We start from the raw sequence: 18723 nt of genomic DNA, 5'->3' as shown, positions 1-18723 counted from the left end.
TCATCCTTGTGAAATCCTCTGGACCATCTCCAACAGGTCCATGTCTTTTCTACACTGAGGACCCCAGAGCTGGACACAGTACTCCAGGTGAGGTGCCATGAGAGCAGAGTAGATAGGGAGAATCACCTCCCTCAACCTACTGCCCACACTTCTTGCAATGCAGCCCAAGACACAGTTGGCTTTCTGGATTGCAAACACACATTTCCAGGTCATGCCCAATTTTTCATCCACCAGTACCCAAGTCCTCCCCAGGCCTGCTCTCAATCCATTCACCCCCAGAGAAGTCCAGGAGGGCCCTGGGTGCACACTTTTGTTGCCTGCTCAAGATGAAATTCAGGGTGCTGTACTTTTGCTGCCTTGCCCTTAGCCTCATTTTTCATTTGTATGATTTTGACACATGCGTCTGACACCCCCTGTGAAGCTGCTGCAGCTCTCTGCTGCTGCTGGCACGGGGGGGTATTGGGGGTGTGGGGAGAGGAGCCCAGCCTCACTAACCCGGCAGGGCCAAGAGGGGAGGGCGCCTGTGAGAAGCCCGTTTAGTGCCGATGTGTCAGAGAGGCGCTGTTGAAGAGGGAAGAGAGCTCCGTAGCGGGGGTGAGTGCTGCCCGAGGAGCTGGTGGCCTTTCGCACTTGTGTCTGAGGGAGGTGATGGTGGGTCTGGAGAAAGGGTGCATCTGAGCATGAGCCCTTGCCCCCAGGGGAATCACTGCGGGAGGCCGTGCCCGGACACGAAGCCTGCTTGCCAGCGCCTACGACGGAGAGCGGCCGGGAGCCGGCAGCCGGCAGGCAGACGCGTTCCCCTGGGTGCAATCCCGCGGTAGGCGGTGTGCAGAGGCCAGAAGCTGGGTGTGGCCGGGCGGCCATTTCGCTGCCGGCTCCATCACACCCGCGGCCACAGGCCGCAGCCCGGACCGCCGTTGCCAGGGTGATCGGGCAGTGGCTCCCACGCCCGCCGGGCCCCGCCCCCCGTGCTCCCGCCTGCCAATCGGAGAGGCGGTGGCGGCGGAGCGAGGTTCCCTTTGTTCAGCCATTTCAGAGGCCGGAGCGGGTGTGGAGCTGCGGCGGGAGCGGACGGGCCGTGTTGCGCCTTGGCTCGCCACTCCCCTGCTGCCGTGCTCTGGTGATGGTGTGGGTAGGTGTCCGGTCTGAGAGGGGCGGGCTGGGATGTCCCATCTCCGGCAGCCGCCGCGGCCGCCGCCGCCTCGTGAGCGGGATGCCGGGCCGGGGCTGCAGCCGAGGTCCCCATCAACGCGGGTCCCCCCGGCTCTAGGGGCTTCTGTGCTGGGTGGGGAGCGGTGGGGTCCGGGCGCAGGGTGACCCGGCTCCTCCGGCCGTTGCCGTGGCCTGCTTTGCCTCGTGTCGGTGCATGGATGACTTGATGGACGGGTGAGTGGGTGGGTGAATAGATGATTGGTGGTCAGGACAGGGGTGGCCGCGGCCTGAGGGGCGGCCGGGACCTGAGGGCTGGGCAAACTCTCCCTTTCTAATCCTCCGTCCCGGCTCCAACTTTGCTACGGCTGTTGCCTTCGCCGCCGCAGGGCTATAAACTCTGGGGTTCAAGCGAGCCGGAAAGTGAAAGTCGCCTCGGGATATAGGAACGTGGCCGTATTTCCTGTCTTGTTTGGTGGAATGCTTGGGTCTCTGCTGTTCGGCTAGGTGGGATTTTATTTTTTTTCCTCTACGAAATACTAGAAGAGAAATCTCATGTTTGTCTTGTACCGTTGTTTGCTTAGTGAAGTTGTTAAGTTAGACGCCTAGTGGTAATAGCCACTGGAAATTGTATAGCTTTTGCGCGGTGATTGTACAAAGGGCAGGAATGCCTCTTGGGTTGAAATAAATGGCTTGATTAGTCTGTGAGATTTCCATTTCCTTTCTGTGAAGATAATTCCTTACTTTAATTTCTGCTCAGGACTTGAGAGAGCCTCCTACTGTGAGGGCTATTCTGCAATGTATTCTGGCCACCACAGCTTCATAACTTGTTTGCTTGCCTTCTTGCATACTTAAGTAGTCTTTAGTGTATACCTCACAGATGCTGTTCAATCCTTATACCACTCGTTGAACATGTCCCCACTGTACATGAGTAACTGAACAGAAAATATAATCACATGCCCAAGATCATATAAGAAGCCTTTGGTAGAATTGGAAACAGAGCCCATAAGTTCTCCTTCTGCATCTGCTGTGTGAACTGTAGTTATTCTTGAGTTATACGTGGGAGGATGGAGGAAAGGTGCCTACAACTGGAGAGAACAGTTTCTATATGATCAGAAGTACTTTAGAATGTTTTTCTTCAAAATCTAGCTAGCTTCTGCTCAGAGCAGTGTAATATAAAAGGATTAAGAAGGCAGTTTATAGACTTTTAAAGGAGGAAAGCTCTGGTTAGACTGAATACTGACTAAAGACCGCGTTTATGGTTGGATACAGGATCATCTTGTATAGACTGTGTTTGTCAAGAAAGGTTCCACCCAGTAATTCTTAAAATCCCTTCCAACCTAATACTAACAGTATTCTATTACTATACTTATATAAATACATCTTTTTATGTATTTATAGACATTATACATAAAAACATAAAGGTGTATTATGCAATTCATACAGAAGTGTTCGTTGGGTTTTTTAAATATTGATAATATTTGTGTAGACTCAGTGTTTTTTGGTTTATGTATGTGAGCATCATATACATGATAAAACAGTACACAATCATAAAATCATAGGGCTGGAAAGGACTTTAATATCATCTGGTTCCAACCCCCCTGCCCATGGGCAGGGACACCTCCCACATAATAATCTTTTTATGCATGTGCACAGGGGTGCCATGGAATATGGCATCTTTTAGTACTACATTATGAAATAAATTTTCAAATGTCGATTTTAGCCTCTAGGAGGTTTTCTTTTCCAAACTAGACTCCAGAGTGAAATATAAAAGATACCCTGCTAATTTGTGGTGTACTGAGTGCTTCTGAAATTTGTGTTTATATATATGCGTGTGAGTCAAATCTGAAGTAAGGCATAAAATCAGATTTATGTTTAAATAAAACTTTCCTTTACTCTTACATTATTCTCCTATTAAATAATTATTTTTGTAGAGCATTTTCTGTAAGCCATTGTGAGATACCCTTAAACATTCAAAATGTGCTGCTTAAGTTGAGCCTGCCATTAAGTGCATTAATTTAAAAAATAGATCAATACTAAATATACAAACAAGCGGGAAAGGCAAGACAGAATGTTTTTGTCAGAGAATAGAAAATAGATAATAGATGAATAGGTATGAAGACACAAGGCAACTGTTACAATATTAGAACCCCAGAAAGGGACACTTATAAAAATGATGGTGAGGTAGCACAGACCAGGGGTTTCCAAACCTAAGTTAGTATGTATATGATTATCTTCAGTAACTTCTGGCATCCAGTTCATGTGCTTTTCTAATCTTACAAAGCCAGAACCTCATCTATGGCTCTTTTCCTAGCTTTCCAAATGTATGTTCCTGTCTTCCAAGCTAGGATGGTAGTCTAATCCTCACACTTAACCTTCCCTATCCACTTGAGCACCCACAGAAGTTTAGTGCAATTTCAGACTTCAGCCACATCCTTTCTCTTGCACACACTCAAATGATGAATCTTCATTTACAACAAAGTGGAAACTTAGCTTCCCCTGTGAGCACGTTATCTTCTTAATCCTGTTCTTCCTACTTCACCAATTCTTGGTCTTCTTCCTGTATCCTGAACCAGAAGTGCAAGTCTGCCTTGGGGCAGCACAGTTATTCATTATTGCTGAATGCAGGTGGTGGCTGCAGGAGTTCCTAGCTGTGTTCATGCAGGTTTTACAGGACCTAGGAGGCAATTACTAGGCTGCCTGTATAAAAACAGTGAGACCCAAAAGCTGTAGCTCAGTTCAGTATTAAACCTATCATGGAAGTAGATATGAGCGGTATGTGCACTACAGTTTGGCCACCTCTTTTATAGAGAAACAAGGGAAGTCAGTTGCAGAACAAGTGTGCAGAAGCAAGAGTAATTCTCACCAGCGACTAAAGCACAGATCTGCTTTTTATACCAAAGAAGCCAAATCAGTGAAAAAACCTCCATAATCCAACATTAAATTAAAATAGATTTCTTTGTACAGAATTTTCCGAATTGATATATAGACAAGTTTAAGCTAAATTAGTCTTCATGATTCTAACATAGAAGTATTTACACTAGTGGTAGTATGTGTGCATTTGTATACCATAGCTTTGGATGTTTACCTTAAAATCTTTTTAACATTTTTATTTTGGTAACTTTCTGAAATTTCTTCAGAAATCTTCCCTTCCAAAATCATCCTCCTGTCTGTAGAAGACTTTCTGTAGTCATCTTCTGTTTCTCTACTAAAATCTGGGTAATGCACTACAATTTCACACAATTCTTTGCTTCTGGAGAATTCCCTGTTCTCCCAAGAGAATTCCCTGTTCTCTGAGGCAATGAGTACTTGTAATGTATTTTACGATTCATGACACTAATATGTTTTCCAGTTTAGCAAGGAAGCATATTTTAGTTTAGGCACTGGCTGTTCTAGTGATTCTCTTAATTTTTCAGTGATTGCACAGAATTAAAATATCAAACAGAAATTAAATAAAGCACAATTTGCAGTATTGAGAGCTTCCCTTTTGTGCAGTGTACATTTCAAGGTATGCTTTTTTTTGTTTGCTACTTCCATTTGCAGTCTTACATAATGTGGGTCAGAAAAGATGATACTGATAAGGGAATTCTATAAAAAAGTAAGTCTTGCATGTAGGAACCACAAAGTTCAGTCTTCATTTCTGTACAATGTGTTTCAAAAGTGAGATAGGTTTCTCTTAGATAAGAGAAAAAAAATAATAGATATACAAAGTTGTGTGGTTTAATAATTTCCCTTTTTAGAATATGGATTTTTATGTTGGCACATGACAATGAGAATCAGCAGGCATTGAGATTACTGCACTTGCTTTGTTTCTTTTATGCTAGGTAATGAGTCTAATGGGTCATAGTGAGGTTTTGATAACCTCAGCTTCACTGGGGTGGGACTCTCCCTTTTTTTTTTTTTTTTTTAAAGCAGAAGTTGCTGTCCTTTTCAGGATCCCTTTGCAGGTCTTGCTTTGGATAAATATATTCCCATATGTTTCTAAATTCAGACGTAATGCTGATTTAATTGGATAAAAGTATTATTTAAAACTTTTTTACCACACATTTCTTTAAGTTTTGGAGAAAGAGTATACCCTTGACAAATAACTATTCTTAATTATCTGCAGTCATACAAGTTGGGTTTGTACTACCACAGAAGTTTTGAAACTTGGCCTGTGACTTACTGGTAATCTGAGTTGCTGTTTTCACAAATAAAACATGATAGTTAGAAATATTTGGTTCTAATGTAAAATTTTACATGTAGGGATAACAGTAACAGAAAATAACATGTATATTTGTTGTCCAGTTTTCTTGATGCTCTTGCTTTATCAGCGGTAATAGCAGAAATTATAAGGAAGTGCTAGAATTGAGACAGCTGGTGATAAAGTGACAAATAAGGAGGTGAGGTATTAATTTCAAAAGTTATCCAGTATAGGAGAATTTGATATGTGTGATAAGACATGCCATATGTCAGAAGGAATCTAGAAAAGGTGCTATAGTATGTACTTTTGAGCTCTGGAACATCCCTTATAGCATCTTCCGTGAAGCTTACAAGTTATACCTCAGGTTCAGAGGAAATTCAACAAAATGGTCAAGTATAATATAACGTTTTTGTTGAAGTTTAACCCTTGTGTCCTCCAGAAAATGATGTCAATTTAAGATAATTAAATCTGTAACACTGTTGTAGCAGTGTTGTTGATGAATTACTTCAGCCTTGCATCTAGGATGACCTGAATGAAGGAAAGCAAATGTATCTTTTTACTTGAGTGAAGTTTAGGTGTCTTGTCTACAGTTTTGGTAAGGGCATATTAGAGAAAACTGTTTACTATACAGATGTCCTTAATATAATAATGTTAATGTATGTATTAATTAATGTATAATGTTAATTTAGTCAAAAGCGTGTTTGGGAATGAAATCTGCTTTCCTCAGTTAGACTTTCAAGGTCAACTTTAAAAGTTTCAACTTTGAAGTCTTGAAAAAATTGGTCTTATCCATGCAGGGCAACTTTAACACTTTGTATTGCTCTGTGAGGGTAAGACCAAGTTTTACAATTTATTTTTTTTTTAAATGTGTGTCAGACATTATTTTGAATCTACTACATTGTCAAATATTCAGTTTTGTTATTGAAGATAATTTGAAATAAAATCTTAAAAAAAAGAACCTAGGAGGAAAAAATTGGTTGCCATCTCATGCAGAAAATAGCTGAAATATTTTTTTTAATTGAGTGTAAGATTTTATAGGTCATATTTGAGTTACATTAGTGACCAGAAGCTCCACATATGAATTAAGGCTCTAACACACTAGGTGAGTGTAAAACAATGGTCTTCTCTGTGTATGGTTTCCAACTGAACTGGAAAACAAAAGATGCATGTTTTACAATAGGCAGCTACAAGCAGAAAGAGAGAGACTTAAAACAACACTGCACCAAAGGAGAATTTCCACATAAATGTGAGAGAGAGCAGAAAGTAACTTGCATGGCCTTTTCCTTTTGCCTTTTTGGTTTTTGTTTTTAGAGGCAGCCTATGGGAAAGCAAAGTGCAGGCTGGTAAATCGAGCCTCAAAGTGAAGACCCTAAAATCACTAGTAGGAAAAAATAAAAAAGCCCAGATTTTGCATTATGATAATATATAACAACTGATTTTAAGTCTGAGACATTGACTTATCCTCTTTGTAGACATTTCTGAGACATCGACTTATCATCTTTGTAGATATTTTAACCTGTGACAGTGGTTTCAACTCTTCATCATTTTATGTTTCATGTAGTGGTTACAATATTAAGACAAAGATGCATGTAGAATGCCGGCAAACTTATTTAGTGGAGTTGGTGAAGCTATTTGCAGTAGGTTTTTATTAAAAGCATATTAAAATGACCATCAAGTTATTAAATTACTTGTGCATTTAAAATAAATTTAATTATTTTCAATTACATTTTTTCCATTAAGTAAATTTCCTTTACCTTTGGGCTTGGGAAAGATAAACCTTTAAAAACCTCGAAATATTTGGTTTGCATTGGCTGTGTTATTAGTATCATTTTAAGGAAATTCTGTTACATATATAGCTATTTAGACTAACAACTAATCACTGCAGCTAATCTTTGAATCAAATACCATTCTGATACTCTTCACAAACCAACATTAAAGTATTTATATGCATAAAATATTGAAAAGTTACAACTCAGTTAAAAAATTACGATTACTTTCTTCATCAGATTACAGTATTACATGTTCAGATTATTTAAGTTTGTCTGCCTTTTCTGACTGAATGTACAATATATTTTTAATGTAAAGTTTTATTTGTAATGTTTTTCTCTTTTTTTTGGGGGGGGGGGTTGGGGCATGAAATACTGATAGACTAGACTAAAACTAGAAAGAGGTAAAATAATTGCTAAGGGGACTTGTAGTACTTTGAATGTCTATCACTTTTGGCTAAGGCAGCGTTAACTGCCCAAGGTATTTTACCAGATCATTCATCTACACAACAAAAATCTCTGCCTGTAAAAGCACTAAGGAAGCCATTTCAGCACAGAAGCAGTAGCTTAGGTGCATTGCTTCATTGCTTGCATTTGGACTTGCTTGCATTTTCCTTTCAGCTGGTTCAATATTCTTTCAAAGCTGGTCTTAGAGGTTTGAGAATGCTTTTCAAAAAACAAGGGTAGAAATGAGAGACTGGAGAATTATAGAAAAGAGAAAATAATTATACCATTATATATTACTTTTCTGAATACATCCTGTATTTGTGTGTTTTTTAAGCAATATAAGTCCACCTGTCTACCTGGAATAATTCCATGATCTCTTAATACCTGTTGCTGGAAAGGGCCAGCAACTGTGTACAACTGCAGGCTTTCTTCCGTAATGTCTGTTGGCTTCAAGCTGTAGCTACTTGAATACCTTGTTTCATTGAAAGTCTAAAACTTCTCCTAAATCTCATCTTCAGATGTTGTATGCAAGAGCATTTAGAATATGCTTAAACTGAAAAGGCTGAAGCAATCGTCCATTGAAACATCCATTTGTATTGGGTATTCCGTGTGCATCTCTTTAATGAAATAGTCTTCAGTGCTAAAATTATGCTCTTTTCTTTACCAGATTATCCAGTGAGGTTTATTGTTCTACTCAGAGGACCAGGAATTTTCTAAAGGATATTTGTAAAGGAATTTTTAACACTGTCTTAATTTCTAAAGGCACTTCTCTCTTTGTCTCACAGAATTCCTGCTGAGATAATGTTGAGGCACCTGGATCATACTGGTTTTCATATTAAACAGTAATAAATTAAACTCGTATTATTATTTGCCATCTAAAAATGCTGATATTCAGAGGAGGCAAAAGCATTTGGTTTTATGCATCTGCAAATTCCACTGTGTATGTGTATGTAGGAGCAGTTTGGGGGTAACAGGACCAGTGTCTGTACTTCTACATTTACCCTTCATTCTTTTTTACCCTGTTCTTCATCTGAGGTTTGAAAGACAAGGAAAGTCTGCAGTCATTGCTTAGAAGACTTGGTAAGATCAAATGAGTTGTATTTGCTTATTTGCCTTAAGAGAATTGCTTTTTTTTTTATTAAGGGGGTTAGGGCATCATTCCTTTTGCTTGCCAGTATGACTAGAGCAGTTAATTCCCCTTACTGATCATATGCATAGCTTTGTCTCTTTTCACAGAATCCCGAGGGTTGGAAGGGACCTCAAAAGATCATCTAGTCCAACTCCCCAGCAAGAGGAGGGTAACCTAGAGTACATCACACAGGAACTTGTCCAGGCAGGCCTTGAATATCTCCAACACAGGAGACTCCACAACATCCCTGGGCAACCTGTTCCAGTGCTCTGTCACTCTTACAGTAAAGAAGTTCTTCCTGATGTTAACGTGGAACCTCCTATGGTCCAGTTTACACCCATTGCCCCTTGTCCTGTCACTGAAAAAAGCCTAGCTCCATCATCCTGACACCCACCCTTTACATATTTGTAAACACTGATGAGGTCACCCCTCAGTCTCCTCTTCTCCAAGCTAAAGAGACCCAGCTCCCTCAGCCTCTCCTCATAAGGGAGGTGTTCCACTCCCTTCATCATCTTTGTGGCTCTGTGCTGGACTCTTTCAAGCAATTCCCTGTCCTTCTTGAACTGAGGGGCCCAGAACTGGACGCAAGATTCCAGATGCGGCCTCACCAAGGCAGAGTAGAGGGGGACAAGAATCTCTCTTGCCCTACTAACCACACCCTTTCTAATGCACCCTAGGATGCCATTGGCCTTCTTGGCCACAAGAGCACATTGCTGCCTCATGGTCATCCTCCTGTCCACCAGGACCCGCAGGTCCCTTTCCCCTTCACTCCTTTCCAGCAGGTCAACCCCCAACCTGTACTGGTACATGGGGTTGTTCTTCCCCACATGCAAGACTCTACACTTACCCTTGTTGAATTTCATCAAGTTTCTCCCTGCCCAACTCTCCAGCCTGTCCAGGTCTGACTGAATGGCAACACAGCCTTCTGGTATGTCAGCCACTCCTCCCAGTTTAGTGTCATCAGCGAACTTGCTGAGGGTACACTCAGTTCCCTCATCCAGGTCACTGATGAAAATATTAAACAGCACTGGTCCCAGCACCGACCCCTGAGGGACTCCACTGGTCACAGACCTCCAGCTGGATTCTGCCCCACTGACCACAACTCTCTGCCTTCTTCCTTTCAACCAGTTCTTGATCCACCTCACTACCTGATCATCAAGCCCACACTTCCTTAGCTTATCTATGACAATGCTGTGGGAGACAGTATCAGATGCCTTACTGAAATCAAGAAAAACCACATCTACTGCTCTACCATCATCCCTCCACCTAGTCACTTCCTCATAGAATTTGATTCCAGGTCAGTTATTTTCTCACTTTTTTCCAGGAGAACGTAATATCAGAGTATCTATCTGACATTAGAGATTAGAGAAAGCCAAACAAGTGTACTTAGAGGATGAAAGATTGAATTTCTATTTCTGTCTGAAAATTTTTAAGTCGTCTTCCATTTGTGTGTCTACCACATCATGTATGATTCTTATTTACCCCTGTGCAGGACAGATACCTTGAGTCAAGAAGAGACTAATATAAGTACAAACACTGTCACTCCCTTTAGGCAACAGCATATTAAGGGCCTTAGATAAGCCACTTAAGTCAGTAAGGAAATTCATCAGCCATTCAGGAAATGATACACTAGCCTTCTGTGACAATGACCAGTGATTACAGTTTAGCCTACAGTGTTACTGTCAGTGTTGCAAGTATCACCAAATCACCAGTGTTGCCACCAGTGACAGATCTGACAATCGTAGTATCATTGACAGTTGCACATCTTAATGTGTTTTGTGTGTGAATATTTTAATACACACTAAGTATTCAGAAAAAAATGGGGAGGAAGGTTCATGAGTTCACTGAATTCTAAATTCTGTGCATCCTGGAACAAGGTATTTTGCGAAGAAGTAAATATAAAACCTAATTATGACTAATCAGTTCATAGTGTTCCCATATCACTTTTGCCTTGACCCCTACACTATTCGTGACAATGGCAGCTGAGTTTTGTAGCCCTTCTACTAATTTCTTTACAGTTGGTGCTTACTCATACCATGAAAAGGCAGTGATCTGACTTAAACAGCGTGGAATAATTGATTTTAATAATCTAATTCAGATGGCAGAAAAGTTTGATTTTGTATATTTGGTTTTAATTTTGCTTTATGTTTGTAGCCTTTCTTTTCCTCAGATTATTCTCATCTTTATGCATCAAAACATACTTGTGAATAAATATATAATGTCTTGTATTCATTACTTCTTTCTCCTAATAAAAAGGCCTCAGTATCTTTACATGTTCTGTTTCTTATTTCATGAAATTCCTGAGTAATCTGCAGCCTGTCTTAAACTAAATTTAACAATCTGTACCATGATGAAGCAAAGACAGCATCAGTTCTCTAACTATAGTCAATACATACTTAATTTTTAAATTATATCTGCTACTTCTGTCAGGTATTTTCAATCTCAGTTTTGCACTGTAAATGAGGAATAGGTTTAGAAGCTATGTATCATTTTGATTTTATCTCTGTCTTCGGACAGCCTGAACTCTTACTGAAACTTAATTTTGATCAAAACCCTACATCAGACACCAGCTGCTTTGCCTCCTACAGCTAAAAAACCTTACTACAGTTGTAAATAGGAAGTTCAATAGGGTTCATAAGAACCTGACGCTAATATTTCTTGAAAGATTTTTAAGATAGCAAAAAGCACGTGTTGAATTAGACATGAAATTTGACAGATTTAAATAACACTCTGGGCTCCTGGGAATCAGTCCTGACTTTGCACATGCACTCACCCCTGTGCAATAGATTTAGTCTGTTACAGTAATAAGTATGGCTTGTTACCCACGGTAGAGCATTCAGTTTTTCACCTCCCAGTCTGTAGTAAATCTTTATTTCTTGCTCCTTTAAAAATCCCTTGTATGTTGGTCGATGAGAAAATGAACATGAGCCAGCAGTGTGCACTCACAGCCCAGAAAGCCAATCATATCCTGGGCTGCATCAAGAGGAGCGTGACCAGCAGGTCAAAGGAGGTGATCCTGCCCCTGTACTCTGCTCTTGTGAGACCTCACTTGCAGTATTGTGCACAGTTCTGGTGTCCTCAACATAAAAAGGACATGGAACTGTTGGAATAAGTCCAGAGGAGGGCCACGAGGATGATCAGGGGACTGGAGCACCTCCCATATGAAGACAGGCTGAGAAAGTTGGGGCTGTTCAGCCTGGAGAAGAGAAGGCTACGTGGAGACCTCATAGCAGCCTTCCAGTGTCTGAAGGGGGCCTATAGGGTTGCTGGGGATGGACTATTCATTAGGGACTGTAGTGACAGGACAAGGGGTAACGGTTGAAACTTAAACAGGGGAGGTTTAGATCAGATATAAGGAAGAAATTCTTTCCTGTTAGGGTGGTGAGGCACTGGAATGGGTTGCCCAGGGAGGTTGTGAGTGCTCCATCCCTGAGTGTGTTCAAGACCAGGTTAGACGAAGCCTTGGGCGACATGGTTTGCTGTGAGGTGTCCCTGCCCATGGCAGGGGGGTTGGAACTAGATGATCTTAAGGTCCTTTCCAACCCAAACTATTCTATGATTCTATTCTATGATTCTGTGTGGGACAAATAGAGAGGTTTATATGCTTCATGTACAGGAAAGCAAAGTACTTTTGGAGAAATTTGGAGAAAGAAGCTTGTGTCCTAGAGGAAGAAGGGAAGGAAAAAAAAACCCAAACCAACAAAAACAAAAACCAACAAAATGAAACAAAAACCAAACCACAGCTCCAAACAAACAAAACAAAACAGGTGTGGGAGGTTTTAAGAGGTTTTACAGTTTGATATTTCAGGTGATAGATCTGGTATCTTCTGCCACAAATTCAGGAGGCGATGATTTTCTTACACAACCTCTCATTCAGTTTCGGATTGTTTTACAACTCCCAGCAGTAAGAACATGTACTGCGATTTTAGTATCTAGCATGTGTGATTACCGTTGGGCAAATCATTAGCAACAGAGTATTTTTCCACGTGGTATCTCTAGCTGTGGAAATGAAGTAACAGCAAGTTTGAAGAGACGATGCATCCGAATGTATCATTGTCCAGAAAATTAGTTGATCAAAGGCATTTTAAATTCAGAGATCTTTGCAGTTTCGCACTGTCTAGCACTTGTTCAATCAGCTGGACTTTTAATAAGTTGTAAGAATGGTGTTTCATCCAATCAAAGTAGAATTCAAAGCACTCCTGATGTTTTCCAAATTGGTGAAAGCTTAACAGCTTTTTGCTTTGCAGCGGACAATGTCATATATCTGAGCCCAACAACAGTAATAGACTTGGTTTTCAGTTCTGACTTAAACATAAGCCTGTGTGTTGATGTTTGTAAACCTAATTTGCATTAAGTCTTTATTAATTGTTCTACAAAACATCAAATGTTAGTGCATGCTGTGTGGCCTGTCATCCATTTTATCTGTAGTGGTGTGGTGATTTTGTGCCTTTGTATATATGGAAACTGTATTACTTTACTCTTTCCTCTATGATCACTGGATACATGAGGAGTAGAGGTATTCATCAAATAAGGAACATACTTCTGTCAGAAGAGTGGAATTACAGGCTGTCAGGTTATATGTACTATTTCATCTGCTCAATGGGATTCCACAGTGCAGGCTTATTACAGACATTATCTGCAAAAGGAAATAGCACTCATTACATATGGAAAAAGAAACCATGAAATTGTGGGCAGTAATGCCACAACTGGGAGCCAGAAAAGCTCTTACTTTCTCAGAGGCAACAGTGTTGCAGATTTCCAGAGCAGGTACCGTGTTACAACTGTAGGTACTCTCAGGAGAAGTCCATCACCAAAGCTGATGCTCAGTGGAGGACAAATCACATTACAGATTTATTTACCTCCGATATTGAAATGTCCAGTGTTCTAGTATGGTACCTATTCATCCTAAGGAGTAATCCATCTTGGAGAACAATTGTCTAAAGCATTTTTATGTCCTCACTAACTATAGATGCTCCTATTTATGCTCCTGATTTGTAGGCCTTTTCTTCTCTGCTGCAGAAAGATACTGCCAGGATTTAATTCTGATCACATTCCTGGAAAAGAAACATTTTTTTTTTTGTAGTTAATGGATCCATGGCCTGCTTCCTGCTTTTTCCTGGTCTGTCTCTCAACCTTCCTTTCTGGTATCTTCCCTTATTTCTCATACTTAATGTTATTTTTGTCTAGTGCAATTGGTTTCCTGATAAAATCAGATAAATTTAATCCTTGTGTTGTAATTTCTGACTAATAACTTCTGAAGCTGTAATCAGTTTCAAACAAACTTGACAGTGGGCCAAAGTCTCAAAGATAATCAAGTATCTGCAGCCTTCCTGGTAAGGCAGGAGTTAGGGAAATGAGGCCCAAGTTAGAAATTGCATGACTTTGTGAACCTCAGCTTTCATCTGCTCCAACTGTTCAAGCTTCACTATGGAGAACTGTCCTCATGTGGTATGAGCCAATAACATCAGTTTTAATGGAGTGGTCCACATAACTAGCAGAGATTCACCCTGGTCACAAAAAATGCTGTATAAATCTTGTGCCTATGCTTTCCTAAAAACTGGTGGTGCACCTTTACGCACTTGCCTTACTGATGCTGTCTTGTAGCCAGTTCAGTGCAATAAGCTCTCAAGAGGTATGCCGCTCTGGCAGTCTCCCAAACAGCCCTATGATAACTTCAGCAATTTCTTAAATTGAAGAGTTTAAGAAATATATTCTATTTTTTGCTTTTTAAAATAACATTTTTTCTCTTTTTTGGTTTTGTCTTGTGTGCTGTGTAGCATACTTCTCTACTATTTAGCCATTTCCTGCTTCTTATTCCAGTGTGCATGCTTTCCTGACTCATCAAGTACCCTCTTTCACTGTTCTCATTATCCAGGTATGTAGATATTATAAGTATGCTGCCTGTCCCGTTGCCTGTGACAGTTCCTTTTGCTTTTTTTTTTTTTTTTTTTTCTGGAGTCTCTGCAGTACTGATTTTGTCTTCTTCAAGAATAGTGGCTCATAGTAGTAGAAGGGAAGTTGGCTCAGGATGCTGCTTAGCACCTGAGACCAGACAGCTGACTGTCAGTGTTGGGTATACGACACAAATTGCCACACAGCAAATTACCTGGGATGAACCTTTGGGAGACACTAGTTTTTCCTGTCCCCAGTGCCTCTGAGCAGCTGTTAAGGCTGTGATGTGCAGCAGTCATACTGAGTTCTGTACTGCAGCAGGAGCAGCAGAAAGTGAAACTACTTTTCGTACAGTCAAGTGTTTACAAACAAGGTGACTAAAAGTGGGATTGAAAAAGCCAAGGTATTACTATTTTCCATTTTCATATTTCAGGCTGTTTTTAAGCAGCATGTGTTCATATTTTGTCCATTAGCATAGTTACAATATTTTAAAATAGCTACATATATAAAATGCAATGTATACGTGTCTATATATATACATATATATATACACACATGTCTGAAGTTTGACCTGCGCTCTCCCCTGATATATATTGAAGCTGTTAAGATACACTAGGTATTCAATGGCTGAGTTTCCCTCCCCTGCTTCCCTTTCCTCTATTTGCGTGGTTGGTTTGGTTCCCTCTTTACAAGTGGAACTGGGAGCCTCTGAGATCTGCTCAGCACCCAGCCAAATCACGTACAAGAACAGCAGACGGCAACGCAAGTACCACGCTCCTGACTGCTGGGTCTGCTCTCGCACCCCCGCTTCTCCTCTGCTGGCGCAGTCTCCCCGCTCGCTGCCAGGCCCTGCGGCGAACGACCGCGTCTGTCGCAGGGGCCCGGGCTGGGCCATCGTTTCTTCTCTGGGCTGTGGCGGCTGCCGGAGGTTCCTTCTCTGTCCCGCGGTGGGTGGCTGGGGCGAAGGAGCCCCGTTTCCCGGCGGCCGGGATTGAGGGGTCCGCGATTTGTCGTCCTCAGGCTCCTGACGGTGTGGGACGCACCGGGGAAAGGCTGACGGCGGCTCCGGCGGGCCCGAGGCGGCCCGGGCGGGCGGAGGCGTGCCCGGCGCTAGGACCCAGGAGGACGCGCGGCAGCTCTGCGGGCCGGATTACAAATTCGCCGTGACTCAGTCTGCTGGGCGCGGAGCACAGCGGGAGCAGGTCGGTGTTGTCCGTGCGTGCGGCCTCGGGGGGTGGGCCAGGCGGCTGGCGGCTTGCGCGCTGCAGGACTGAGTGCTAGAGCGGGCCGGGCGGCGCGGCGACCCTCCCCTCCTCCGTTCCCTCCCTCCATCGGGCCTGCCTGCTTTTCCGCCCGCCTCCCTCGCCTGGGTCCTGCCGCACCGCTAACCGCGGCCGCCTGTTGTCTGGTATTTTCCAGCTACCCAAGATGGAGTACGAGTGGAAGCCTGACGAGCAAGGGCTCCAGCAGATCCTGCAGCTGCTCAAGGAATCCCAGTCCCCGGACACCACCACGCAGAGAGCAGTGCAACAAGTATCCTTGTCCGGGGCGCGGGTGGAGGGGGGCAGCTGGGGCTCTAGCGGGTGGTGGGGAGGCCCGGGGCGACGAGTGCGGCCTACGCGGCGGCGGGCCGACACCGCGGCAGGCATCGGCGTTCGGGCCTGCCTTGCCTGGGGAGCCGCCACAGCGCGGTGGGCCGAACCGCAGCCAGAGCAGGAGGCCGTGGCGCGGCGTTTAAACCGCCGGGGTGGCTGTGGGCCGCGGGGTAGCTCTACCCCGGCGGGGCCCCGGCACCTGTTGCGAGCGTGGAGCCAAGGGGCGGGTTTGGGGTTTTTTTGTGGGGTTGTTTGAGGTTTGGTTTTGTTGCTTTTTTTCTTTGCTCCCCCCCCCCCCTTTTTTTTTGGTGGGAGGAGGTGATTTTTTTTTTTTTTTTTAAGCCCAGGCGCTGGCGCGGCCCCGCCGGTGTCAGCCTCTTTCCCGGGCTCTCCCACGCTGGGCCGCCGCCAGCGCCCAGCCCCCAGTCGTGGCCGGGCGGGAGCGCGGTCCTCGCCTTGGCGGATTCCACTGAGCGGCTGGGGGTGCCCTGCAGCCCCCGGGCTGGGCAGGCGGCGCTGCAAAGCCGGGGCCTCCGGAGTAATTCGGCGCTGGGGTTCGAGGCGAAAGCCGCTGCTGGTGGGGGAGCTCTGCCGGCGGAACCGCTGCCTGCGCGCTTTCGTTGGCCTCCTGGCTCTGACACGGCGCGTTTCGCTACGTTTTATGTTTCTGAATGCCTAGAAGCCGGAGCCTGAAATACTGCTCATTGCACTCGTTAAAGCTAACGGGAAGGGGGAAATCTGTATGTGGCTCCTTCTGCTGCTTTGCAGCACGTTTGGTGTCGACATTGTGGATTGTTGGGGTTGTACTCCCCTTGGTCTCTCTTGGTTGTGGAAGTGATGAAGTAGCAAGGGTTTAGGGAAAAAATATTGAGGTAGTAGAATTTTAAATTAAGACTAATTGAAATGTAGATATTGAAAAATAAAGCCATCATCTGCTGCTCCCTACTTCTTGACCTAGCCATGTAAGTGTAATTAGAAGTCCTGAAATTCTTTGAAGAATATGAGTTTATCATCTTGATCCTATTTTTTAAAAAGACACTTGCTTGAAGGTCTTCAGAAGGCAGCAGACTTTATTTAAGTAGGTGAAAACGTATACATGTGTGTATATGTATACTTACATTATTTTAAGAGCTTAGCTTGAAGCCAAGTTTGTTTCACTTGTAGACTTTCGTAACAGATGTGGTCAAGGTTAGGAAGGCTTCTGCTCTTACTTGGAAGGTGATAGTAGTATTCATCTCAATCTTGTCCTTGCAGCTTTTTCAGATTTTTAAGATATTGCTTTCTTTGAAAAATCAGAAGTGTCTGAGTGTTCTGATAGTGCCCCAGACTTACACTGGTGCTTTTTGGTATTTAAAATATGAAAGTTTTTACAGCAACAGTGTTTATAGTGTATGTAGCTTTACTGTGAAATTGCATTTTAAAGCTCTGCTTCCAATAATTTGATAGCATGTAGTTTGCTTATTGAAAAGTAGCAGTGCAAGTGCAGGAAGGGCAATATAGGTGATGGTTTATGTCTTGAAGATGAGTAAAAGTTAACAAAAGTGCTGTTTGCTGACGTTTGAAATTCTTTTTAAATGGTAAAGTCCCTGCTGTGCTGAGGTACCGGTGCTTTCAAGGAGGTCTTTATATGTTGATCTGTAAAGGTTAGAGAAGTGGCACATTTTTACTGTTGTATTATACACGACTTTGAGAAGGTGGTTTACTAGAATTTGACAGATCATTTTCTACAATTAAAAACAGTTATATATATATGTCCTTTGAGATTGCTTCTGTAAAAAAAAAATCTGATGGCTGTTGAATTGTAGAGTGCTACTTTGTAACATTCCAAAACAGGGTGGTGGTTAATGGTTTCAGATTTAAAATATTTTCAGTACATTTTTTTTGTAAGATTACCAGTGTGTTGATTCTGTCACACTCTTTCTTTATGACTGTTTTGGTACATTTGAGTGCTTAGAACTCACATATAGCCAAGTGGGGGAGTATAAGTTAGCCAGAACCTATGTTAACAAAGTTATGAATTAGTAAAGAAATATATTTTTCAAATTAAGATACTGGATGTTTCTTGGAGTAAAAAAATTAAAGTGAACGAAGAAGTTGTTAAGAAAATATGGCAAATAAACTGTTTTTTGATTCCCAGACCAACTAACTGTTTTCTTACTAGGTTTCTGCTAAATACTGCTGTTTCAGTTCTTCTCAATTCTGCTGCTGCTTCTTACTTCATCCACTGGAATTCACAGTTGTCAGTAATGTTTGGCTGACTCTTTTGGTGATTATGTCTCTGAAGCTTGGAGAACAAGAAAAATGTTTTAAAATGTGCTGCCTTACCTCCTGACTGTTACTGAAGGAGCTCTTTGGCTTGGCATCTTTGACAAAAATTTTGCATGTGTGTTTTTTCATTTCTGGGAGCCATGTGGAGTGTTTTATATTACTTTTCCTGACCATTATTATTATTGTCCCGACCATCCTCTTTACGTTTCATCTTTTGTGTGTTTCACAGCAAGGGAGCTTGTTGGTCTGATAAGCACTATTTACTCTTACTAAGCAGAAAAAGGGCAGGCTTCT

At 42.6% G+C, this 18723-nt stretch overlaps 1 protein-coding gene across 1 annotated transcript in view; it reads left to right on the top strand.

Annotated features, from left to right (window-relative positions):
• Positions 1 to 1045: 1045 nt before the first annotated feature.
• TNPO1 (transportin 1) overlaps positions 1046 to 18723 on the top strand; it is an 80267-nt gene continuing 62589 nt past the window's right edge. Inside the window, exons 1-3 of the mRNA XM_005155024.4 lie at positions 1046 to 1132; positions 15587 to 15768; positions 15986 to 16099. Coding sequence (XP_005155081.1) covers positions 15995 to 16099 — 105 coding nt within the window. The 5' untranslated portion in view covers positions 1046 to 1132; positions 15587 to 15768; positions 15986 to 15994. The remainder of the gene's footprint in view (positions 1133 to 15586; positions 15769 to 15985; positions 16100 to 18723) is intronic.

Source organism: Melopsittacus undulatus, chromosome Z, assembly GCF_012275295.1.
Source record: "Melopsittacus undulatus isolate bMelUnd1 chromosome Z, bMelUnd1.mat.Z, whole genome shotgun sequence".
In the NCBI taxonomy this organism is placed as follows: Eukaryota; Metazoa; Chordata; class Aves; order Psittaciformes; family Psittaculidae; genus Melopsittacus; species Melopsittacus undulatus.
The sequence above is the reverse complement of the archived record's forward strand: the minus strand, read 5'-3'. Positions and strand labels throughout refer to the sequence as shown.